The following is a 23699-nucleotide window of genomic DNA, read 5'->3' as shown; positions in this document are numbered from 1 at the left end:
CTGTAGGATACTGGCTACTCACCGCACATGTCTATTATCTCACCTTGCAGGAAATATGTTACAAAAGGACGTGTCTAATACGGATTTCCATCAAGCAATGAGGGCTAACAAGGGGGTTTATTCCTCGGAGTATGCTTCCATCATTCCTTCCTATTCTACGGATTCTGATGAGTCCCTCTACAAGGACGATATTATGGACTTTGAGAATAACTCCCCATCGTCAAGGTGCTCACAGTCCTCAATAACGTGCACACCCATACCTGTACACCTTTCTCCGTGCAGGCTCTACTCTGGCAAGACTTGTCAGCGAAATGGGAGGTCAATGCAGCATGGACTAGACAAAATAACAGAACGAGAGACGCTGGATCAAGATGTTTTAAACATTGGAGAATCAAAGACACCAAGCTATAAAAGTAGGCTGGTCTTGGGTATATCGCAAAAATATTCATTCCCAAAAGTAACCACAAGCCAGGAACTACACACAGACAACAATGACGAAATCTACAAAACTCCAAAGGAATTTCTAACGTCTTCGGCAAACAATACTAATTTCGAGGTCTCTACACCAAATGTAACATATAAGCAGATAAAGTGTAACAGCACAATCACATCCAACGGACCGGTTGAAAGCAATCTCACATCATATGTAGATAGTTTGTTTGGGGCCGAACCTGCAAGTTACATTCACGATCATCAGCCTTTGACGTTATTTTGGTTACCAAATTCTGAAATCAGTGGGCTCATGAGGATACCATCACTTTCCTGTTTTCAGAATTCTACAGAGTATAGCAACTCTGAAAAACTATATTTAACTTTCACTCAATATAGTGTCGATATAATACAAGATGTCAGCGTACGTTTATCTCCAATGCTCACGTCAATTTACAGGAATTTAAAGCATTTCCATTCGTTCCAAATCACACACCATTTATTGTCATATACTCTTACAGTTTCAAGAGTATGTATTTTAAAGTTGTTCCACGTTCAGTAAATCAGACCAAAAAGGTTAAGTTAACAAAGAATGGCGGTCAAACGTGTCTAAATGGGCATACAGATGCTATTGATCTTTCCATTGACCACGATTCATCAGATGCAAACTATGTTTTTTACAGGAGTTATCTCTTTGGAAAAGATGATAACATTGATCCTAATCGCCTAAAAATTCTTGTTCAACGCTCAAATAAAATTAATTTTGATATGAGGTGTCTCTCTGTGAGCAGTAATAGGGTTGACCTAAACGAGGGCCCCTCGAGTAACGGAGTAAAGAAACGCAAGAGGGAGGAATACATAGATGAAGGATTCAAGCAGGATTGTTCCACAGATTCTGAGTCTTGTGTAAGTTCAGAATCTAGCTCCTCTAGCGTAAGCGGTGATGCTGAGTCGTGTAATGACTCAGAAATCCCAGATGTTTTGCTAACGGAATGCAAGCTTTTAATTGGGACAGAAATCAATGATAACATTGATGGCTGTAACATGTCAATTGCAAATTATAGGTCTGAATCTGTCATTAAGAAGAATTTTTCTCTTTATCTAGTGAATAATAATTTGCCGTCTGGAGGTGAGGATTTTTCTAAAAGAGTGTCCATTGGACCTTTGGTAAAGGCTAATGAGGGAAAAGTTCTCTACCATGCAAATGGGTTGGAATTAAGTGAGGGAGATTCTATAGATATTAAATTTCCTACAATTTATACTAAACACTTTGAACACGATCGTGTCACACTCTTTAGTGACAAAGTCCTGAAAACATGTTTTAACTACATGAAATCACTAGCACAGGAAAATGATTTGGTGATTACCATAAATAACATTGCTCAATTTTGTCCGAATATTTTTTGGAATCTATCTCTTTGTGGAGATATAAAGACTGCCATAATGGAATTGGATCCGGAATTGCTAAAGTCTCTATACAAGAGGAAGAGGAATAAACTTGTTTCAAATCATGACGAATTGCATGATAATAAAAAGTCTCTTGGATACTTGGATAACAACTTTATCATAATGCAAGATTTGTTTAAGAGAGACGCCGACGAGAAGGTCCGTAAGCTTTTGGAGATTGAAGAAAGAAACAGAGCAAATGGAAAGGTTGTTAGGATTACACTCAATAAGCACGCTGACGATGAACTTATAATTAGTACTGTCATGGACGACAATGGATTTATAAAGAAAAGCATGCAGCTGCTAACTGAAAAGCAAAAGAATGTTGTATACAAGGAGTGTATGAAGAGAAACTTTTATGTTCCTGTTCACATAAAGTTCACTCCAGAGAAGGGGCGAGGAGTATACGCTGCGTACAAGATCAACAAGGATGATTTTGTCATGGAATACAAGGGTGAATTGGTCACTGAGAAGGTAGCAAAGTTCAGGAACCAAAAGTACAACAAGTCCACTAGTTACAAGGGTTCCTTTATCTTCTTTTTCAAGTACAATGGACGTAGATATGGTATAGATGCAACTGAAGAAGATATTAGTTTTGGACCAGCAAGACTGGTTAATCATTCTAGAAAGAACCCAAATATTGTTCCCAGGACTATTTTGAGTAACAACTATCCAAGGCTAATCTTTGTCGCAAAGAGGAACATTGACTGGTTAGTTTTTCGTATCATTTAAACACTTGCAACAGGGGAGAGGAACTGCTCGTCGACTACGGGGAACGGGACCCAGAGATCATAAAGGAGAACCCTTGGTTGCTAGAATAGTACAAGGCAACTTTAATTTTTCAAAATGTTGTATTTGGTTCGAGGAACAAGTTGTAATTGTGTGTGTTTGGGTGGGTCTTTTGTAGAGCTTCGCATACAATTTGGTAGTCTAGTTCCTTCGCTTCTTCCTTGGCGAATATATTCATCTTTGAGTCTCCATCATTTCTGCCCATTCTACTCGCGATTTGCATGACCTTTGCCTCGTCAAAGAACTGCACGTTGTTGGTTCAAATGTAAAATCTTACCTTTTCGAGTGAAACTTGAGCTGCGTGTGATACTAGGCGTAAAGTTGATTCATTTTGTAGCTTACAACCGACTGTTGAGAGAATATAATGGACCAATTCGTCATACAGGGCGGATGGCTGGCTCAACCCCTTGACGATTTCCACATCAATGTTTGGAACGGTGGAATTTGAGCTCATTTTTAAAATGAGTGGTAAAAATGGTCAATTTATTCCATCTGAGGGGAGAAACGGATCCCCATTGAGGTCCAGGGTCTGGCCCATGGCGCTACCTATTTCATACATACAGAAAGCTACTTTTTGACAATTTGGACGATATCCTGGTCGGCTAGGAAGTGGTCCTTTCCGACCTTTTGAGGGTTGTGTTTGGCTGATTTTCCCCAAACGAGAGCATATTTGAATTGCGAGAGCAGGGACTTGTGGATTCTCACGCAAAAGTCTTCTACGCGACAGTGGCTCCTCTTGAGGATGACAGGAGCTTCGTAGTCTGGAGCCTTTCCTCTGGGCTTGGTGTAGATGCGAATGAGGTCAAGGTACTTCCAAATGTTCTCCAGGAGGACGTCAAGGTTCCACTGTAGACACGTGTATATACTGAATGAACGCGTACCTCGTGATGTGCAGAGATTGGCACGTAGTGAGGGACCTGAGAGAGAATGTCTAGTTCCGGAATCGTGATTTCGTCAATCTTGTTCATTACGTAGAGACAGGGAATGTAGATGCGATTCCCCTCGATTACATCGATAATGTCATCGACGGTGGCGTCGCAGCGAATAGCAAAGGAAGCGTTGCTTATGCGATATTCGTGACAAATGGACTTTATGATCTCCTCGTCGACGTTGTTTAGTGGCACTGTATGTGTTACAGAGATTCCACCTGCATGTATTTATATTCTATAAGCTAGACAAACCCTTGTCTTTCCTGGTAAATGTGATGTTTGGTGGAGTTTTGTTTAGGCGGATTCCAAAGCCTTCCATTTCCTTCTCCAAGAGCCTCTTGTGGTTCATTGATTTGGAGGAGTCCAGAACCACCAGAATTAATGTGCAGGTCCTTGCGACCGCAATGACCTGTTTTCCACGACCCTTACCGTCCTTGGCACCTTCAATGATACCGGGAAGATCCAAGAGTTGTATCTTTGAGCCCTTGTACCTGATAACACCGGGGACACAAGTCAGAGTGGTAAACTCGTAGGCTGCCACCTCGGAGAATGTCCCTGTGAGTTTGTTGAGCAGAGTGGACTTTCCCACGGACGGAAATCCGACCAAACCGACTCTGGCATCACCGGTTTTGGAGACGTCAAAACCTTCTCCCGCACCTCCTCCTTTTCCTCCGCCTCCTGATCAGGATGAAGAGCAGACGGTCAACGTACCTTCGATGAGCTGGGCTCTAAGCTTGGAGAGCTTTGCCTTTAGGAGACCCAAATGGAAATTTGTGGCCTTGTTCTTTTGGGTTCTGGCCATTTCGGCCTCTATGTCCGCAATTTTCTGAAAGACTGACATTTTCCCGTAACTTGCAGATTAAACCGTTGACAAACACCGAAATTACAAAGTCTCGTTGACCTGTTAAAATGGAGGCAATTTCAGCATCCAGCTGGACTTGAAATGTGCGAGACTCGCGTCCTGTGGTTCCTCCCCTGACCCTATACCGTCCGGCCTTCCACTAATTTCTGAATCGCCGCGCGATATCCAGCTGGATGTTTACACATTTGTGGCATAAATGATTACAACTTCCTCGTTTTAATGTAGAGACTCGGCCTGTTTGTCCATATCCTTGGTAATGCCATGCTTGGACATCCAGTCGTCCTTTGCTTTGTTTTATTGTACCTTTTCCACAGAAACAGAGTCAAATCACTAAGCTCACATGGCCACAGTGAGCTGGGCTCGAGTTCTTTTGGAAGAAGAAAACTATCGCAACTGTTTATAACTCCTAATCGATGTGCCGAGCATTATCGACCAAAAGTAGTGGGAAATAGATGGAATACACCATTAAGTGACGTTTCAAAGAGGAGGACCAGACTGAAAAGCGCCGCCAACGATGTCTCATCGACATGTGTAGCTCTCAGTCGGTACAGGAATATAGGTTTGTCGTCTTCACACTTTTGCCACGCAATACTTGTAAACATAAACGAGTAGGGATCATGGCACATATCGATGCCGGAAAAACGACAACAACTGAGAGGATTCTCTACTTAACGGGTGTCACTTTTAAGATTGGAGAAGTCCACGATGGTATTTCTCAGCATAAAAGACTCATTTAGCTACTTAGGTGAAGCAACTATGGACTACATGCCGCAGGAACGTGAAAGAGGTATCACAATCATGGCGGCTGCCACCACTTGCTTTTGGAGAGGAGGGTACAGGAAATTACCTCTACATCGCATAAACATTATAGATACACCGGGACATGTCGACTTCACTGCAGAGGTATTTTTGCTCTTTATCTTAATCTGTTTCAAGGTGGAGAGATCGCTCAGAGTTCTGGACGGAGCCTGTGCAGTCTTTGATGGTGTAGCTGGTGTTGAGCCACAGTCTGAGACTGTGTGGAGACAAGCGGACAGATACGACATTCCCAGAATCGCATATGTCAATAAGATGGATAGAATGGGTGCAAACTTTGAAAGATGCCTAGATGAAATGAAGGAAAAACTCGGAGCTACTCCTGTTCCGTTATTTCTTCCTGTTGGAGAATATACAGATTTTGACGGCGTTATTGATCTTATCAGGATGAAGTTTTACAAATTTGCCAGGGACAAGGAGAATTTCGATTACAAAGAACTTGATATACCAGAAAACATGCTAGAAAAATCACAACTTTACAGAAACTTAATCCTAGAAACAGCAGCACAGACTTCAGAAGAACTTTTAGATGAATTTTTATCGCAAGGTTTGTCACTCTTTAATGCGTAACACTATTTAGGAACGCTATCTGAGGATCAGATTAGGAAATCCCTAAGGAACCTGACACTTTCAAACAAAATTGTTCCCGTAGCATGCGGAAGCTCACTGAAGAACAAAAACATTCAGGGAGTTTTGGACATGATATTAGACTATCTGCCATCACCATGTGAGGCCAATAAAATTTGTTTGAAATCAGAGGAGACTGAACAAGAGAAAAATGATGTGCCATTGTCGGATTCCGTCTATTCCACGAAAAAGTTGATAGAAAAACAACTCGTGTACGATACAGAAGATTTTTCACTCCCATTTGCAGCGCTTGTGTTTAAGATAACATCGGATTCACAGCTTGGAACTCAAGCCTATATCAGGATATACAGAGGAAGCATATCTGCGGGAGATTACGTTTACAATCCCAGGACTATGAAATCAGAACGCGTCCAGAAGCTCCTGTTCATGCATTCTAATAACAGAACACAGATAAAAACTGCACATGCTGGAGACATTGTATCTTTAGTGGGAGCTAAGGCTATTACCGGTGATACTCTTTGCTCCGAAAAGGACCCAATAGTTTTGGAGACGATAAATTTCCCAGAGCCCGTCATTAGTCTTCATGTGGATGTGATGGATAAAGCCGACGAAGATAGATTGGGACCTGTTCTTTCTAAATATGCAAAAGAGGATCCCTCCTTCACAACGCATATAAATAGAGAAACAGGGCAAACAATCATAAGTGGAATGGGTGAATTGCATCTGGATATTGTCGTTGATAGGATAAAAAGGGAACACAAGCTAGAGCTGAAGACTGGACCTCCGCAGGTTGCATTTAAAGAAACTTTTATAACTGAAGTTTATTCTGAGGGGAAGTACATTAAACAAACTGGTGGAAGAGGTCAATACGGTCATGTTAAGCTGCATATTAAGCCCCTGGAGGAGGGAAGTGGGTTTCAATTTGCAAATAATGTGACATGTGGAACAATTCCAAAGGAATACATCCCAGCGGTAGAAGAAGGAGCTAAACAACAGCTTAACACTGGACTTTTAGCAAACTACCCGGTCACTGATGTGTTGGTGACTTTGCTGGAAGGAACATATCATGAGGTTGATAGTTCGGAATTTGCATTTAGAATGGCTACAGCACAGGGAATCCGAGAAGGCGCAAAGGTTGCTGGCATTAAACTGATAGAGCCAATTATGAAAGTCAATATTGTATGTCCGAACAAGAATTTCGGTGACGTTGTTGCTGATATCGCAAGGAGAAGAGGTCACGTCAAGAATTCCAGCGACGGTTATGGAGGTGTTAAAGAGTTGACTGTAGAAGCTCCTTTGAAGGAAATGACAGGTTACATGACAAAGTTACGGTCTATAAGTCAGGGAAGGGGTTTCTTTACCATGGAAATGTCTCACTATAATCCAGTTCCAAAGTCTATACAAGATAAGCTTTTGGGTGTAACACCAACAGAGTAAATTTTAATTTATACTGTACATATGCGGCGATGAAATCTCCAATCTTCCTTTTGACAGTTTACAGAACAATACTTTGCTTTTTTGCAGCGAGAGCACAGTTTCAATACGAGTTGGTCGGAGCCCTCCTATTTTGGTATGTTATTTGCGGAGCTTTAACAAACCTTTTTGCAATTTTCACACTTGTTTGACACTTCTTCAACAGGTTTGGCTTTGCTGGGGAGTGTGGTTGGGTTTGTTAATGCATTTGTTAGTGCAGTACTGGCATCCCATCTGGAGCGTTGTGATTATATAGGCATAAACGAACCTTCCTTCTGGAGAAGGTGGTTTTTCCATGAGTTCGTTGTAGTCTTCTAGAGTGAAATTTACGCGTTTGAAGTCGACTTCATCGTCAAATGTCTTAGAAATGAAACAGTCTCCACGTATATCTAAAATTATTTTGAGGAATAGACCGCAACGTACCTGTTGAACAAATTCTAGTCATTCTTGCGTTTGTTGGTAGGTTCTTTACTCTGCCAATATTGTCAATGTAGCAGTTTATTCCCAAATACTCGGTTTGTTTAGTTGGTAGAGTCAAGGGAATGATCTACGGCATCGTGTAAAGCGACAAAGAGGGAAACGAACCTGGTAGTTACAATCTGCTGCTTTTATGGTACTATCAAGCAGATCCTGCGTGAGTTGGAAGCCGTTCTTGGCATTCGGTTCCTCAGTCGCCTTGGACTTTGATTCTTCATACTGCGATATCAAATAGCTTTCAAATCCTTTACGTTCCTCTGGAAGGAGGTTGTGTCTTGTGAAATGGCTGGTGAGTACATCCCTAAACTTGCTCTCTTTCCCGGAAAACGTCAACACCTTGATGGGCGTGTTGATATCGCATGAAACAAAAATATACGAGAATTCACTATGAAAGACATCACCCAGAGTGTCCATTTTGAGTAGTTTTTGTGTTAGGAAAACAAACTGGGAGGTTACAAGTGCCTCTGCAGTAGGGTCAACCTGGTGATGGACCAGGGCACCGAGGGGATGACTAGTGTGAAGAATAGGTTAGAAAAGTTAATAACGATCCTCCTTGAGACCGTCCTTGAGGAAGACGAGTCTGGGTGAGACTTCTTCTCCCTTGTAGTAGGCGTAGACTACGCCGGCCTCGAGGTCGAGGGATTCGCCAATGTAGAATTCAAAGTCGCCAAAGTTGGCGAGGACATGCTTGACGAATGCGGAGACGCCCTCCTTGAAAACTGCCACACGGTCGGAGCCGTTCTCTTCGAGGGTAGCGGTGAGCTTCTTGATATACTTTTTGATGTAGCCAGTGTACTCAGCCTTGGTCATGGGTATCTCCTGGAGCCTGAAAGCGTCGACGACATCAATGACCATTTCGACGTTTGGGTCAGCTGGGACGCCACTGCCTCCCTCTTCATCGCTACATGGTGATGGGCGGGTGGAATTCAACTTACTCGTTGCAGGCAATGCCGTAGTCTTCGTTTCCCTTGGCAACCTTGGAGGTCTTGACCTCGAAGGCGACTGAATGGCGTTGTGTGGAGGGGACATGTCTTACCTGAGGAGAGTTCTTCCTGCTCAAAAGGAGCCAAATGGGCGTAGGCGTCGGAGCAGAGCTCATCGCCGCTGTACAAGTCAGTGTAGACCAACATTCTCTCTCGTTTAGTTACAACCAAAGTAAAAGCACCACAGCAAAGGGAAAACGCGAAATGGAGGTTCGAAGGCGACGATTTGGGCAACGGGCCACAGGGGAGAGAGCACTATAATCCCGAGGGCGGAGTGATTGTTGCCTGCAGTTTGAAATTTTAACGACTTCCACGTAGTAAATGTAGAAATACCCCTGGATTGCACTTTGGGCCTACATACACTTAAAATGCCCACAACACATTCACGATGTTACGGACCATTTAGGCTGCAACGTCTTACATTATCGCAATTTTGTATTTTATTCTCTTGTAAATTTTGAAGACTTGCCTCATCAATCGCATTTTTGACCAGGTGTTAACTTTTACCGTTCATTTCGGATGCATTATCTCACTATTTGACGCTACAACCAAACTTTGAGCACATTTCCCCGAACACACTTGTATTTTAAAGCTATCGTCGCATTACACCAGAAGGAATGGAGTTTGGTCAAACAGCAGTCGGCGGTCCCTTCCGTCATGACAGTATCGCCTCTCAGACTGAAACCAAGTCGCAAGCACACTTGCCAGAAGAGGTAACATCGGAAGAATGCACTAAACCTGAAGATCCGATATATCAAAACTACTACAACAATCTGTACAATACCAGTGACAATGGACCACCCATTCTGTCATCATTTATCGTTAAACAGGACCATGGGATTCGAAAAATATGCTTCGAATACCCAGAACAGCCGAGAATAGACTACACATGGAAGAATGAAAATCTCCAGTTCTCGGATGACTGCTGTTTATACGGCAGCCAAAGAGACTATCATGCGGAACTAGCCTCTTGCTATCATCTCATACCGGAATTGGCCCTGGGATCATGCAAACCTAACTCTTTGATAGACTTTGTATACTTTGTTATGCCCACATTTTCCGGGAACTTGCTCTACGGTATCAGTTATGTAGCAAAGTTTACAAACAACGAAGAGAATGTCATGGTTGGAATCAGCAACAAGGAAGCTGAACAAGGAGATTCATCCTATTTTGTTGCGATTTGTGTCATTAGCAAGGTTCCATTCTTTGGCGCTATAGGATCACGTTTGGAATGCATCGCACAAACATACTTCAATTCCAACCGCATGGAGGATGCTTCCGTACTCTCTTCATTTGTGGACCACATGAATGCAACCGATTTGGTGGAGGAATGGAATTACGAATCCCTGTACTTCAATATTGAATCATATTTTAAACCTTGCCCATTGTCATTCTCTTACAGAGGGCTCTTTTTTATGTTGAAGTGTATTTTGTCGGAACAGAGGATTGCCATATATTCAGAGAGTGCTGCTAGGTCATCTAGCTGTATTCTTTCTTTCTTGTCATTAATTCCGGGCTCTAGTTCATTTAATTTTAACTCTACTGGATTTGCATCCTTGTGGCATTCCTGGAAACAGTTTGGCTTACCATTGCGTCTTTTTCACTCAAAGAATGTCGTACTACCATTTTTCACGCCAATTATGACTGATTTGTTAGATGATTGCAATGGGTATCTAATTGGCATTACTGACATGACCATAGTCGACACGTTGAAGCATCCGCCTACAATTTTATTTGATATGGAAGAAGAGGTCATTAGACTACGGAGTAAGTCCCTCTTGGGGTTTTATGCTCCCTCATTTTACGAGCAGGGATTCTTTCCAAGCTATGAAATCTTTGAAGAATTCGACAGCGACGCAGAGGAAGACGATGATGACCCTCTCAAACAAATTGCAGAAGCTAGTGACACTGTATTTGGTTTGTTAGGTGACTACCTTTCCAAGGCACCAACCGCAATGGTGGATATTGGAGGAAAAGCCAAGAGAATGATGACCATTGGCGGTAGGTATAATAGTGCATCAAAAACTAGAGAAAATTCCCTACGCCTCTTTGAAATGTATTTCCCTGGCGCCCTTCCAAAGTTTTTGAGGCAATTTTCTAAATCTAAGAAGGATAAAAGTGAAAAATTACCAGAGACAGTCGTTGTGCCTCCTGTTGAAAAGGTCGAGACCCCTGAACCCCTCACTATTCAAAAAATGTTTGATAGTATGTACAAAAAAGATGGTAAATACAGGTACTTTGGATACACATCCTATCTGAAACAGGATGATAACGATAATGATAGGATTAGAGAGGCAGAGTATGTGATTAATACCAGGGTACGACCATTGCAAGACTATTTTTTGAAGTTTTTAAAAGCAGCTGCATATGTTGCTGGAAAAGATCGATCAGCTTGCAAGTTAGTCATGGACTTTTCATTTGATCTGGACTCCATTGTGGATTACTCCATGCCTGTAGACGGCTTTTATTTTAAACGTGGTGATTTCTTTTTCAGAGGGGAGGCACGCACGTTGAACCCTTCTGATGATGAAGATAAGCCTGACTCTGCTCTTAAAGAGGACAAAGCGGAGTATGTTGATGTAGGAATAGAGGGAGATGTGGATGGAAAACCAGACATACCAAAGCCAGTGGAAAAGGTTTCAAGGGGTGAGGAAGTTGTGGAAACTATTCCCTCACTTTTGGCATCCTCAATCATGGAATTCCAGACAAATCACTCCTTGGATTTCATAGAGTTGTGGCTCCAGAAACCAAATGCTGCAAGCTTCCTTGTTAATCATTCACTGGAAACGTTCAATGAACCAACGTTTATTCTCAACCAAAACGTTGCCAAATACACATATCCAAATGGTGATATTTACATTGGTGAACTCACAGATATGCTCAGAAATGGGCATGGATCGTACATATCGGTGGACGGCTCGCGCTACGATGGTGAGTGGAGACGAGATAGACGTCACGGAAAGGGAACGCTGATATACAAGGAGTCCAAGTACAAGTATACTGGTGATTGGTATCTGGACAAAAGGCACGGTTATGGTACTCTTGAAACAGCCGATTTCGAATATGTTGGGGAGTTTAAATTTAACAGATATCATGGAAATGGTACGCTGACTAAAAAGGATGGGACAAAGTTAGAGGGTGAATTTAGACGTGGGAAATTTAATGGTCGTGGTATAATGACCTTGCCAGATGGATCTGTGAAGATGGGTACATTTAAGAACAATGAGATTGTGGGAATATGCAGCTACATTGATGTTAACGGAAGGGCGTACGTTGGAAGGTTGTACGGTGATGCACCGGACGGCCCTGGAAGTCTAAGGTACGACCAGAATCTGTTATTTGAGGGCTTTTGGAACAAGGGGAAACGGTGTAAACAAGGAACCATAACGATTGACGTCTCTGATGGCAAGATAACTATTGAGGGGACGTGGGAGGACGACAAGATGAGCTTTAAGGACGTTATGATCACATTTCCGAGTGGCTACAAGTATAATGGTGATATTGTTTATCTTGATTCTCCCCCCCTTTTAGACTCTCTTGAGCCAGAGGAGCAGAAACCGGTGCAGATGGAACTTGAAAAGCTGCAAAATCATCTATTGCCACATGGTCGTGGAGTATGCAAGACACCAAACGGTGGCGTGTACAATGGCTTTTTCAAGTATGGATTTCGTTTTGGCAGTGGATCTCAAGTATTTGAGAATGGTGTAATATATAATGGTAGTTGGCGTCTGGGACGTTTTGATGGAAATGCAACCATACAGTTCCCAAACAATGATGTGATTAATCTGAGTTTTTCCAACGGTGTTTTGAAGACACTGTTGACGGGTGAAGAATACTGGAACCTCCTTCAGGATTGTTTGAGGGAGCAGCGAATTTCCCTTGAACAAGAATTTACTCAATATAAGTTGGATATCATAAAGGACATAATAGGCATAAGTTAGATGCGTTTGGTGCCGATTTTTCCTAGAATACAATTTTTCAATCCTGCAAGTTCGACTTCTTGTCTTGTGAATTTATGTTCCTAAACTTGTCTTTTTCATACTATACACTTACCTTTATTATTGCGTCAACATCAGTGTACTTTGGTAGATTTTCCAAGTCGTCAAGTTCCCCGTCAATGAGGTTTGAGACGTCATCTTGTGCCTGTAGATGGTGAATTGAGAGGAGTGAACAAACCAAATTACTGATGATCCCTACCAACAGGAGAGGTAGACTGTTTTGACCCTTTGGAATTGACATTTGTTCGATACAACTGGTCACCTGGAGACTAATTAGACAAGTTTAATGTGACATACGCTGGTGGATCCTCCGAGAAAGTACAAGATCTCCGTGGAGAGGTTTCCAGTTACAGTTTTGTCATTTAGGACATTGGCAATGGCTCGACATACAGAATGTGTGACATGATCCGTAGATACAACCTACAAAAGTGTGATTTGGTGGCAATAATTACCATTTCTGGTTTTATAGCCAAGTAGCAGCGCTTAAACTTGGAGATTCTTTCATTTGAAGTACCAACAGTAAACCCATTAGCCACAAGCTCATTGTCCTTGTTTATTTCAACGATTCTTTCCAAGATTACTTCTACATTTGAGACTTTACGGTACAATTGGATGTGAATGTCGATACTTCCTGTTTGGTTTGGGTCCAGAGACTCAAAATCGCCAAGTAAACCGATTGGTACCTTGGCAACAAACAGTTCTTTCGACATGAAATGTAATTGTGGAGAGTAAGTGTTCTGGTCTCGCGTATGCTCCAGTGGGTTCCCCATGGAATCTCTCCATTTGCTCACTAGGGGCTCCACATCTTCTCTTTGACAACTTCACAAGATACACCTTCATGTCATCAGATGTATACTGAATTTCGGTCCTCTGAGGATGACCAGAAGCCAACCTTCCTATGGAGGTGCAGGGAGTCAAAGAGCGGAATTGCCGAGTCTCACATTCACTGTGGATATATACGCAAGATAGTTTAGACACATTCTCTATCATTTAGCTTTGTGCAAGAGTATTAACCTCTGTGACTAGAGATTCCATAGACTGTCTTTAAATGTATAGAGTACTACTACATTAGAAATCTCCGCATAACGGAGCGCCAATTGATACATGCCTTTTAGCATGTATACTAGTAAAATACCAGAGAGTTGATAAATCCCATATCTATACACACGTTTCCCTTGGTAAACTCAGATCTTGTTCTCGCCAGATAACCATCAGTGTCGTTAAATTTGCAGACATTACCATCGTATACAGCAAAACCAAATATACCAAGTTCGGTAATGCTATTGTGGAGTTCAACCTCGAAAGTCTCGTCATTTAAATTTCTGGCGAATAAGGATGGTTGCGTAGGAGGAATGATTCGTTTCATGAGCACGTAGTGAGAAACATCCCCTTTATTCTCGATACCCCTGGAAAGTGCATCTGAAATGTCACTGTTGTATACAACTCCAAATCCTCCTTCTCGTTGCGATTTTAAAACATATCTATGAGGATTCTGTATAGCGTCATTTACAATTTCAGCGTTGACGTCAAGGGATGGATCAACCTGCAAAATGTAAGTCTCCTTTACGGCATCTAAAAGTTCCTCATTGTAGGCTTCCCCCTTTACTCTCTTTTTGTGAGAAGCAAGTAGACGATCTATATGTTTTGGGTCACTCCATATCATCTGTCCTCTCTTTGACGAAGCAAGTTGTGCGGGTGCTGATGGAACCTTTACTGCATCGGAGTATTCACAAAGCAAACGTAAACTCCAAGCATCTTTATATGATTCGATGCAACTAGGGTCATACCAAGTTCTGTAATACAATACGCTCACTTCGTAGCAACCCGTAAAGTCTTTTAATGTTGCGGAATCATCAAGTTCATTATTGAGTAGAATAAGTCTTCCAGGTTTCTTTTCTGTATAGTAAGTTGATACTCGTGTAAATCTCACAGATCCATCTTCAACCTCCCATTCATTTACCAAAAGTAACTTCCTCTGCCTCATCAAATTGCACAAGTCTTCTACATGTACAATCTTTGTCACTACTCCATGCTCCTTATAGAGGTTGGAGATTGGATAAATATCAAAATCATCCAAGAGATAGTCATCCACTAGAAGTAGCACGCACGTTTTTTCCTTTCCAAAGATGGGAGGATATCTTGAGAGGTATAAATCATGCGCGGATATAATGGTTCTTACGTAGGACAGAATTGGGTAGTTTTCAGTATGTGTCATTTCCGTATTTCTCGTTAATTTCTCCCTTTGTTTGTGACTATCAATAAGCTCTTTGTGAAGGTCGAAAATAAATTCGGATGCGTGAGAAAACGACGTCGCTATCGTATTAATTTCCACCAATTTTGGTACAAGTTCAGCGGATAGTTTCTTGTGATCAGGTTCAGGAGAGTCTCCGAAATTATTAAATGTAACTTGCTCCCTATCATTACACATGCAGTAGTCATAAAGACAATATCTGCAGTATGTTAGTTCCTCATTGCTAGTTTTTGAGTTTGATTGTTGTGCGATTTCTTCAGAATGGAGTATGTAATCAGCTCTGTTAATGTATACTCTAATGTCCTTGTTGTAGTCCCTCCCATTAGGCCCATACACTTCCCTAGATATCTCCAGTAAACCCTTTACAAAAGGATCCACAGAAGTAATTGGCGAGAATAACTCATCCAATTCATCCAAGTGCGAGCACATTTCATCAATTAACTGAGCAAAGATTGGTGTAAACGCTTTACATCTTTCATAAATCCTCAAGGGATACGGTAAGGGAGCCAAGACAAAGTTGAAAAGCCTTGTTTTGCCTTCAAAAGTAGTATATGACGCTTCATTTGAGTAAGACAATTTGCAGTCTTTGTTTATATTTTGCAACAACCTAGCCTTTGATGTAAACGAATGTGTAACATCCGCAATAATCTTGGTATTAAAATCATTTGTATTTACGGCTGCATACTTGCTAATGCATATTGTGCTATTTTTGTGAGGACCTAAGTCACATAAGAATAGAGACAAAAGGTCAACCAAGAGTGTACTCATGTTCTCCATAGTTTTATTAATGTATAAACGCACTGAATCCCACTCCTCTTTTCCTGTTTCCTTTGAAAGCCGTAACTCTATATACACCAGATAAATACGCTAATGAGTGTTTTAGAATATAACTGAGAGGCTAATCGTTCATCTTACTTCATTTGCCAGAATCACTTGAATGTCCAAATATTTTAAACTGGTCTAAAAACGAGAGATAGATCCAAATAGAACCTTCATTCTACGATTTTTTGGGTTTATATGTCATTTAAATGAGCATTAGTCATGGAAGATCGTACTTTATCACACAAATGCTTTATTCTCTAACTGCTGAGTATTCCTAACGCCTTTTACTTGGTATCCTCGGAGAGTATGGAAGTGTATAACAAACATTAATTCTAATTAATCATGGAATAACCAATTCGACAATGATATGCTGCGATACAGGTCTGGTCATAACAAAGTTTTACATTTTCTTGATAATCCCCGTGCACATTCTACTCTATTTATTTCAATAGATGTTTTACGAAAGATAAAATACAAATTCCCCTATTTTATGGTTACAAACAATTAATTATGAATGATTCTCTTCCGGGTGCCATTGTGAGTCTAGATTCCCATTTATTGCCATCAGTAACATTTTTCGTTGGAAAATTTCACTTTGTTGAGAATACCCTAATGGTAAATGGAAGTAATTGTACATTAGATGGTTTTAAGGCGCATTAGATACCGCGTAACCTGCAGGAAATGGAAGGAGTTATGCGAACTACTCGGCAAAGACGACGCCATAAAGGTCCTTCGCGTATTCTCATCAAAATGGGCGGTACTCTTGAAGGATTTAGACAACTTTTCGCTACCAAGGTTTCTGGAGGATGATATCGCAAACAAGGTGCCATCTGTTTTGGGAAAAAAGGACATTCCACGCATCGGATTGTTCGATACAATGGACGTACTGTGTAATAGATTGCATTTTGTTTCTCCAACCTTTGATAGGATCAGCATATCTCTTGTTATGAATGCATATTCCAGAATCTATGCTGACACAAAGCATGCAATGAAGACGTCTAAAATCAACACATCCGGAAGAGAGGAAGAGGTTAAACGGTCTGCTATGAGAATTATACCAAAAGCAATTGATTTGATGCCCAGGATGAATGAACAAGATCTCTCTCTCTTTTTAAACGCTGTCACAAAACTTGAGATACAACATAACGGTATCATGCGTCAAACCAACGAATTACTGTACAACGATCTTAGGGATTACTACAAAGGCACCGATGGAAATGATAACTTGATAAGGAATATGAACCCTCAGGGAATCGCGCTCATATTAAATTGTTTCTCTAGGTCAGATATTAATTTTGATGTGCAAGTAATGAATTATGTGATCAATCAGTATCTACCGCAAAACCACGAGAAGTTTGAAACAAGACATTTAGCAATTGTGTTGCATTCATCCTTGAGGATGAATTTTATGTTCAGAAACGTCTGGAAGGTCATTGTTGCTACAGACGAAAGATTGTCTAAACAGCCAAGTGACTACAGCATAAAGTTGTTAAGTACATTGCTATACACCTTTTCAAAGTACAAATACTTTCCATCGCTATCTTTACCGGAAATTCTAAAATTCCTGCATAAAAACAACTATACTAAAAATACGGAATTGGAAATAAGCAATTTGTATTATGCATTAGGGAAATTGAATGTAAGAGATATGCAACTTCTGAACAAAATGAATGAGAATATTTGGAGAAAATTGGATAAGCTTACTGCTCAAGCTGTCGTAAATATTTACAATAGTCTTTCCAGGCTTGACTATTTTAAACCAGGGGATCATAATTACAACCTTAGATCAGAACATCCTTTACACAAACTGCTCTTATCCACATTTTTAGGCTACTTTGATGGAGATGTGCCAGAAATATACGTGCAGAAATCTGTTTTGCCCCGTCATATTTTGAATATGCTCTTTTGCACGATGATTAATTATATTCTGGATCCCAACCTGTATAACTTTCTATTAGGCAAGTTAGCAATAACTCGCATAATTGGGGATGGTTCAAGTAGTTTAAAAGACATGGACACCAATGAGAAGGATCTAAATACCCTATTAGTGAGGGAAAATATTGGAATAAGAGGGATTTACCAACTGTATTGTATATCTCATTACATCAATCTATATTTTACCAATGGACTACAAACGCTAAGTCTTGATGCTTTGTCGATTGTATACGACCTTATTGATCAGAATACTGATAAATTAAATATTAAGGATAACTTGAATGAAGGGCCAACACATCTCACTATCAATTCCAACGACACAGACGAGCCAATTGTAATCACGTCAAAAATCCATTTTTCCGTATATCGTACCCTAGAGAATCTTATATCAAAGGGTTATCTTCGAAGCTCTGGTGCAAAAAATGCAAACTTGGCAAAACCACTCTTGTACAGGGAATATGAAGTCACACCATATGTTATTGACATTTTCCTACACACCATCATGAAATGATTCTTGAGGAAGAGTTAGTCTTTAATTGAGTCCATGATGCTCATCGTTTTTGGGAACTTTCGGTATTTTTCCAACACTTTTTCCAGAGGGTTTGATTATGGACTTCTAAATGGATATTTTGGCCAACAATGGAGGAGTTTTAAGTTACTTGAGGTCCTAACAGGGTCACATTTGGAAGAGTATCGTCCAAAGGTAAGTTTACACAACCTTTACTCTCTAGACAAGCATACATGCCGAATATATAGATAAATTGGCGCATAAATCATAACAATGTACAAGACTGGCTATCATCAATTCTATATCGCAGGGCCATGGGTCCATCGCTGGCTACAATCTCCAGTCCGCTTGGGATTCGTAGTTTTTTGGAAAAGTTGACGTATTTGTTCAACAAGCTTAGAAATGATAAAAAACATCGCAAGAGAGCCTTTCCTAAAAGAGGTTATTGGAGAAGAACACACGCAATGCTCCGGAAAGACAACAGAATAAAGTAGGCCATCTCTCTAGTCACAACGCTTTATAGGTACGCATACGCTTTGGAGGGAATTGACTATGAAATGATTGAGAAATTAGAGAGGGGAGAGATTCCAGACATCAAGACACTCAAGAGGTGATTTGCTATCGCACTTTATCCTTGTTTTAAGATTTACCACTATTTTTTATTCTTCTTCTTTATTCCTTCTGGTGATTTGGATTTTGCAGTTGGCCTGGCATATTCCATTATAGTCCACAAAATGCCCTGTGTCCCTAGTTGAGAATCTACCGTGCTAGAATGGAGAACAAGGGTCATTTTAGCTCCTTTTGGGAGTCTCTGGGCAATCCGAGATACGTTGTAGCCCCAATGGTTGACCAGAGTGAACTTCCATTCAGGTATATGGCAAGGTGTCGCTAAAGCTCCTTTATAGGCTCTTGTGCAGGAGATATTCGGCTCATTTGACCTATACGCCAATGCTACACGCCAGGTTTGTCTTTGGGATCAGATACAAGCTCTCAGGATTTTTTCGGAGAATGAAAAGTATCGCAAGACTCATTTCCAAACGTCGGAGGATGATCGTCCGCTTATCGCTCAATTTTGCGGTACTTGGTGATTCCATCAGACAGCAACTTTAGGCAACGACCCTCAAACTCTGGTAAATGCCGCTCGTATCATAAAGGACGATGTGTCTGCCATTGACATTAACTGTGGCTGTCCTCAGGTGGGTCGTTTTGCGTGAATTAAATTGTCTAGGGGATTGCGAGAAAGGGTAAATACGGAGCGTATCTGTTGGACTTTCCAAACGTCATTACGTTTGTTTATATTGTACCTTACACCTCTTACAGGAGCATTGTCCAAACAGTAACTGCCCAGGTGGACATTAATGTGACATGCAAGATCCGCCTGGTTGAGAAAGAGTCTCTTCAATCCACACTAAACTTGTGCTACGCGCTCGAGGTTTGACGCCCTTTCCAGAATATAAGTCCCTAGGCGAGTGGATGCAAAGCTCTTACGGTCCACGGAAGAGACAAGACTGAAAAGGGAGTCAACATCTCAGATTGTAACTGGGAGGCTATAAAGATCATAAAGTCCAGAGTTGGCATCCCAGGTAACGCTCCTTCCATCCTTAAAATGTCCGTAGTGATCGCAAATGGAGGAATAGAATCGTTGGATGATGTAAAGCGCTGCTTAGAATACACCGGGTTTGCCCAGTTAATTTCTTTTACCAATTCCTTAGAGCTGACGCGGTGATGTCATCAGAGGCGATTTTGGAGAAGCCGTATCTATTTACTGGAAGGGAGTACAACAATCTGAGCATCTTTAAGGAGTACCTGTCCATCCTAAAAGGGTGAGTGGAATCCTGTCTAGTGACGGTAGCACAGGTGCCCGGAGCAGAGGTTGAGTTCAGTAAAATCGCACGCCTTCAAGATGCTGCACAAGTACCTCCAAGTCCACCACGAAACCAGAGAAGTCATTGGTCGTGCTGGAAGCATAGAAGCCTTTGATGGCATCGTACAAGATCTGGAGCGAGTAGTGGCTGAGGACTCGACTTACTCAGGCTCGTGGTACAGAAGACATCGCAAGCAGGTAACTGAGCCTCTGCTGGAAGAATCAGCTCCGGCCTCATGACCTGCACAACACCTTGGGCTGTGCCCAGTCCTAATTTCTGTTTTACGACTAAATAAGTCATTCATGTGGATATACGTCACATCTCTTCTCCTGTTTTCAATTCTAGACCCGGAAATCGTCGAATCGCACGAAAGCAGAGGTTTGTCCTTCGTACGTCAATGTTGCACACTTTTAGGCTCCGCAACCGCAAACAAGAGCGTTCTCAGCGGAAGTTTCATAGGAGACATCGTTCCTTCCACCTACCCGGTCTTCAAGATCAACCAGTCAGTGAACAACGACTCCACGTTTGCCAATCTACGGAAGGAAGAGCTGGAGGAGATCAGATACCAGGCTCTGAAGCTCATGTCCCAGCAGAGAGAGGTCTTTGAGAGACTAAGACAGACGAACAGAGACCAAACACGACGATTTGAAGGACTTGCCTTAGGATCGCAGAGACAGTAGTTCTCTCTTACACATTCTACCGTTGCTCGTCATTTAAAGTTTATTATAAAGATGGAAGCTCTTGTGAATGAAATCAATTTGCTCCGTGAAAGTTTGTCAAGTAAACATTTTATTCATTCTTAGAACACAAGCAACAAGTACTCGCACATTCGCAGCTCTTGACTCAACAAACGGAATCCACCACTGCTCTAGAGGTAGTAATTGTCCCGAACAATCATCATGTTATGCAGGAGATTAAGCTGGTGGAAGACGACGCCAGGATATACAAGAGCACTGGTCCAATTTTGGCTTCGCAGACAAAGGAAGATGCTATTAGCACCATCACAAAGCGTCTTGAATACATCAAGAATGAAATGTACGTTTACATCAACACACATGTATATTAAAACTTAGAAATACCGTCGAAAAAACAATCTCCTCTCTACAGTCCAGCATTGAGGAAAAGTGCAAAAAGGTAAGCGCTTTGTCAACCAATAAAATTTCAGCTTGAATCGTTAAACTCGGAGGCAATCCAACGACAAAATGTCCAGAGTACCAAGTAATGAACAATTCACTACTTGTAATATACACGCATTGATGTGATTCCACCAGTTGCAGTAACAACGTCCATAAGAGATATGGGCATTCGGAAAATGTCTTGACCAGATTTCACGTTAATTACATGCCTAAAGTTGTCTTCTTTACCGTCGTGCAAAACATCAACGACGCAGTTCAATGCTCTGTTATCCATAAAAATCACAGTCAAGAGGAACCTGGTGCTGTTCACAGCAACTGTATGAACCCATGGATTATCTACTTGCTTTACAAGTTTTGCCTCCAGATTTCCCCCGGTAACGTCTGGAAAGGAAAGCTTCAGAAAGTCACCGACGAACAATTCAGCCTTGGCGTTGAGTTCAAGATTTATGAAGAGTATTGACTTTTTATTTAGTACAACTGGCAAAATAGTTTCCTTTTGCAAATTCTTTCCGTTAACACTGCCTGCCTCCAGAAAAGATGCACCAGCGAGGGGCGCATCGACCAAACTTGGAATGTCTCCATACTTTTTGCATGTGTACTTGACAGTCAGTTCGAACTCTTCCTGTTTATAACCAGCGTTTTTAGGATTATAGTATATATCAGCTGGCCACTTGCAAGTCGATTTGTTGTAGCAGAACTTTTCCACAAATGAGGTGAATCCCTTGACGCCGGAATTAGCAAGAGGATTGGCGGTTTTACCAATTTTCCCATAAACAGCACTGATGACATTCACAACTCCTGTCGTGCAGGAAAGAGTAATGGTTTTGTTCATTGAAGCTGTTTCTGTGTGTACTTGCTGTCCACTAAGACTAGAAAGCGCAACTTCAGAAAACTCAGCTTGCAGAGCAAACTTGTACTTGGAATCTGTTATTCCACCAAAGTGGACATCGTACAAGGAGTGATCTGTGTGACCGGCAGATGTACGTCTCGATCTAAATGAGCAAACATTACGCTTCTCACAGAGGAACTCTAGCAATTCGCGACGATCCTTCCTCAAACTCTGGTCGTATGTCTTTGACACAGGAGCCCATAACGCGGATTCAACATGCAAAAGTTTAAGAGTTGGTAGAGATACAGTGACAGAGGCATCTTGTTCAGCATATAGTGCATACTTTGTGGACGGTGTAGTCTCTACAACATCAAAGAATGAGGCGGGCTCGGGCTCTACAACATCATGATGATAAATGCATAAACTTACTTCTGCAGTAGTATGTCAACATTGCCAATTTGAAGGGGCAGGTTGAGGTAGTACTATGAAAGGCATGTTTTGAAATGGTACACTTATTCTTCATTTGGCAATGGCTCACATCAGGTATTCTTGAAACGCTGCAAAATGTCCTGTCTTTAAGACCATCTATCCTTGCGATGGAAAAGTAAATCAGTTCATCTTCGTTACAACTGATATTAACATCGTACAGTTTTGAAGTGACACTGTCAACTTGTTTACGACCGGCAACATTCATTTCTCTGGGTACACAAGAAGCCATAATAGTCAAGGAGTACCCAGTGCGGGGCACTGGTTCCCCGAGAAAGGTGTAGTACTTGCTACCGTCGCCACGATGTGTTACCGGATGAATAAGACAACTGTTGAAGCCATCGCATTCATGCAACAAGGTCTCTGTTCTATCGAAATGTAATCCTTCCGGAAATATTGTTCTATCGGATGCGCAGGTCTCTGTTGCCCAAATTGCAGATTGAATCACAATCGAGTGACCAATGGGACACTCCAAATAACCCTTTTCACCGTTATTCAAACAATGTACTGTAAATAGTTAATGAGAGCAATGCATAAATGTGATGATGCAACTGGAATAGATAAACAAACCTGGTGATTCCTCTAAGCTCAGGCGCTTCAGGTCCTTGGGAGGAACGCGTCCTGTATCGACTACAGAGCAAACACTGCTGGTTATACTAAGCCATAGGGCTGTAGCGATGGAAAGCAAACTCTTGGATAACATGGTCGATGTATACCAAGGGAGATGAGCGATGATGGCAAAGGCCAAATGTGTAGCGTCCCCGTGAAAATTAGGACGACCAAACTGTATTTAATACAAAATAGCGTATTGGCCTTTAAATCTTGGCAAAGTTCATGGGAATATACGAGCAAAAACCAACGTATGTAGCAAAATGCGTAGCCTGTCTAAAAACGCAAAGTGTGCACGTTTCACACGTAAATAAACCAATATAAATTACAAGTAAAAGACACTAATGCATACACACTGCAAATATGAACTTGTGGTCTACGAGAAATTTATTCCCATAACTTGGGAGTCTTGGGCTCCGCCATTCTCTTCCTCCGGGATGAAATTATGACTGTCGCCAGATTTAGCAC

General features: G+C 41.5%; 15 protein-coding genes across 15 annotated transcripts; 8 read left to right on the top strand and 7 right to left on the bottom strand.

Moving 5' to 3' along the window:
* Window positions 1-55: 55 nt before the first annotated feature.
* Window positions 56-2696, top strand: BEWA_031890 (set domain containing protein; the record flags this gene model as incomplete). Its single annotated transcript, XM_004829945.1, has 3 exons — window positions 56-853; window positions 889-2585; window positions 2621-2696. 3 exons carry the CDS (start codon window positions 56-58, stop codon window positions 2694-2696), a joined length of 2571 nt encoding a protein of 856 aa, XP_004830002.1.
* On the bottom strand, window positions 2449-3134 carry BEWA_031880 (hypothetical protein). The gene is made up of 2 exons (XM_004829944.1): window positions 2942-3134; window positions 2449-2908 (listed from the first exon to the last, which is right to left on the bottom strand). The coding sequence occupies exons 1-2, from the start codon at window positions 3116-3118 to the stop codon at window positions 2717-2719; spliced, it is 369 nt and encodes a 122-aa protein (XP_004830001.1). The 5' UTR covers window positions 3119-3134; the 3' UTR covers window positions 2449-2716.
* A 97-nt stretch (window positions 3135-3231) lies between these two features.
* BEWA_031870 (small GTP-binding protein domain containing protein) lies at window positions 3232-4538 on the bottom strand (the record flags this gene model as incomplete). Its single annotated transcript, XM_004829943.1, has 4 exons — window positions 4305-4538; window positions 3846-4271; window positions 3546-3811; window positions 3232-3510 (listed from the first exon to the last, which is right to left on the bottom strand). Exons 1-4 carry the CDS (start codon window positions 4432-4434, stop codon window positions 3232-3234), a joined length of 1101 nt encoding a protein of 366 aa, XP_004830000.1. The 5' UTR covers window positions 4435-4538.
* Window positions 4539-5072: 534 nt separating this feature from the next.
* On the top strand, window positions 5073-7296 carry BEWA_031860 (translation elongation factor G2, putative; the record flags this gene model as incomplete). The annotated part of the gene is made up of 4 exons (XM_004829942.1): window positions 5073-5163; window positions 5201-5358; window positions 5392-5818; window positions 5852-7296. The coding sequence occupies 4 exons, from the start codon at window positions 5073-5075 to the stop codon at window positions 7294-7296; spliced, it is 2121 nt and encodes a 706-aa protein (XP_004829999.1).
* Window positions 7297-7304: 8 nt separating this feature from the next.
* On the bottom strand, window positions 7305-8223 carry BEWA_031850 (hypothetical protein; the record flags this gene model as incomplete). The annotated part of the gene is made up of 5 exons (XM_004829941.1): window positions 7305-7421; window positions 7458-7566; window positions 7601-7721; window positions 7756-7879; window positions 7918-8223. The coding sequence occupies 5 exons, from the start codon at window positions 8221-8223 to the stop codon at window positions 7305-7307; spliced, it is 777 nt and encodes a 258-aa protein (XP_004829998.1).
* A 113-nt stretch (window positions 8224-8336) lies between these two features.
* BEWA_031840 (translationally controlled tumor protein, putative) lies at window positions 8337-8998 on the bottom strand. The gene is made up of 3 exons (XM_004829940.1): window positions 8846-8998; window positions 8745-8811; window positions 8337-8710 (listed from the first exon to the last, which is right to left on the bottom strand). Exons 1-3 carry the CDS (start codon window positions 8937-8939, stop codon window positions 8347-8349), a joined length of 525 nt encoding a protein of 174 aa, XP_004829997.1. The 5' UTR covers window positions 8940-8998; the 3' UTR covers window positions 8337-8346.
* A 411-nt stretch (window positions 8999-9409) lies between these two features.
* Window positions 9410-12733, top strand: BEWA_031830 (MORN repeat domain containing protein; the record flags this gene model as incomplete). The annotated part of the gene is made up of 1 exon (XM_004829939.1): window positions 9410-12733. The coding sequence occupies one exon, from the start codon at window positions 9410-9412 to the stop codon at window positions 12731-12733; it is 3324 nt and encodes a 1107-aa protein (XP_004829996.1).
* Window positions 12734-12833: 100 nt separating this feature from the next.
* On the bottom strand, window positions 12834-13500 carry BEWA_031820 (hypothetical protein; the record flags this gene model as incomplete). Its single annotated transcript, XM_004829938.1, has 4 exons — window positions 12834-12935; window positions 12969-13052; window positions 13088-13210; window positions 13243-13500. 4 exons carry the CDS (start codon window positions 13498-13500, stop codon window positions 12834-12836), a joined length of 567 nt encoding a protein of 188 aa, XP_004829995.1.
* A 413-nt stretch (window positions 13501-13913) lies between these two features.
* BEWA_031810 (glutathione synthetase, putative) lies at window positions 13914-15818 on the bottom strand (the record flags this gene model as incomplete). The annotated part of the gene is made up of 1 exon (XM_004829937.1): window positions 13914-15818. One exon carries the CDS (start codon window positions 15816-15818, stop codon window positions 13914-13916), a length of 1905 nt encoding a protein of 634 aa, XP_004829994.1.
* Window positions 15819-16503: 685 nt separating this feature from the next.
* On the top strand, window positions 16504-18309 carry BEWA_031800 (hypothetical protein; the record flags this gene model as incomplete). Its single annotated transcript, XM_004829936.1, has 1 exon — window positions 16504-18309. The coding sequence occupies one exon, from the start codon at window positions 16504-16506 to the stop codon at window positions 18307-18309; it is 1806 nt and encodes a 601-aa protein (XP_004829993.1).
* Window positions 18310-18342: 33 nt separating this feature from the next.
* On the top strand, window positions 18343-18920 carry BEWA_031790 (hypothetical protein; the record flags this gene model as incomplete). Its single annotated transcript, XM_004829935.1, has 3 exons — window positions 18343-18501; window positions 18555-18796; window positions 18830-18920. 3 exons carry the CDS (start codon window positions 18343-18345, stop codon window positions 18918-18920), a joined length of 492 nt encoding a protein of 163 aa, XP_004829992.1.
* Window positions 18921-18967: 47 nt separating this feature from the next.
* Window positions 18968-20410, top strand: BEWA_031780 (hypothetical protein; the record flags this gene model as incomplete). Its single annotated transcript, XM_004829934.1, has 9 exons — window positions 18968-19176; window positions 19212-19268; window positions 19301-19383; window positions 19417-19502; window positions 19535-19593; window positions 19627-19738; window positions 19772-19983; window positions 20019-20129; window positions 20164-20410. Exons 1-9 carry the CDS (start codon window positions 19079-19081, stop codon window positions 20408-20410), a joined length of 1065 nt encoding a protein of 354 aa, XP_004829991.1. The 5' UTR covers window positions 18968-19078.
* A 63-nt stretch (window positions 20411-20473) lies between these two features.
* Window positions 20474-20851, top strand: BEWA_031770 (signal peptide-containing protein; the record flags this gene model as incomplete). Its single annotated transcript, XM_004829933.1, has 2 exons — window positions 20474-20549; window positions 20586-20851. The coding sequence occupies 2 exons, from the start codon at window positions 20474-20476 to the stop codon at window positions 20849-20851; spliced, it is 342 nt and encodes a 113-aa protein (XP_004829990.1).
* A 51-nt stretch (window positions 20852-20902) lies between these two features.
* On the top strand, window positions 20903-21393 carry BEWA_031760 (hypothetical protein; the record flags this gene model as incomplete). The annotated part of the gene is made up of 5 exons (XM_004829932.1): window positions 20903-20942; window positions 20975-21045; window positions 21082-21206; window positions 21245-21305; window positions 21337-21393. 5 exons carry the CDS (start codon window positions 20903-20905, stop codon window positions 21391-21393), a joined length of 354 nt encoding a protein of 117 aa, XP_004829989.1.
* An 11-nt stretch (window positions 21394-21404) lies between these two features.
* On the bottom strand, window positions 21405-23325 carry BEWA_031750 (signal peptide-containing protein; the record flags this gene model as incomplete). The annotated part of the gene is made up of 3 exons (XM_004829931.1): window positions 21405-22531; window positions 22566-23129; window positions 23193-23325. 3 exons carry the CDS (start codon window positions 23323-23325, stop codon window positions 21405-21407), a joined length of 1824 nt encoding a protein of 607 aa, XP_004829988.1.
* Between the last annotated feature and the right edge of the window lie 374 nt (window positions 23326-23699).

The sequence above is a fragment of the Theileria equi genome, chromosome 1, assembly GCF_000342415.1.
Source record: "Theileria equi strain WA chromosome 1, complete sequence".
In the NCBI taxonomy this organism is placed as follows: Eukaryota; Apicomplexa; class Aconoidasida; order Piroplasmida; family Theileriidae; genus Theileria; species Theileria equi.
This window is presented reverse-complemented; position numbering and strand designations above follow the sequence as displayed.

Coding starts and splice junctions, on each gene's coding strand:
- BEWA_031840 (XM_004829940.1), bottom strand. CDS start 8,939: ATGTTGGTCTACACTGACTTGTACAGCGGCGATGAGCTCTGCTCCGAC. Junction 8,812..8,845: donor GCAGGAAGAACTCTCCTCAG/GTAAGACATGTC, acceptor AACGCCATTCAG/TCGCCTTCGAGGTCAAGACC. Junction 8,711..8,744: donor TACGGCATTGCCTGCAACGA/GTAAGTTGAATT, acceptor ATCACCATGTAG/CGATGAAGAGGGAGGCAGTG.
- BEWA_031880 (XM_004829944.1), bottom strand. CDS start 3,118: ATGAGCTCAAATTCCACCGTTCCAAACATTGATGTGGAAATCGTCAAG. Junction 2,909..2,941: donor CTCAAGTTTCACTCGAAAAG/GTAAGATTTTAC, acceptor AACAACGTGCAG/TTCTTTGACGAGGCAAAGGT.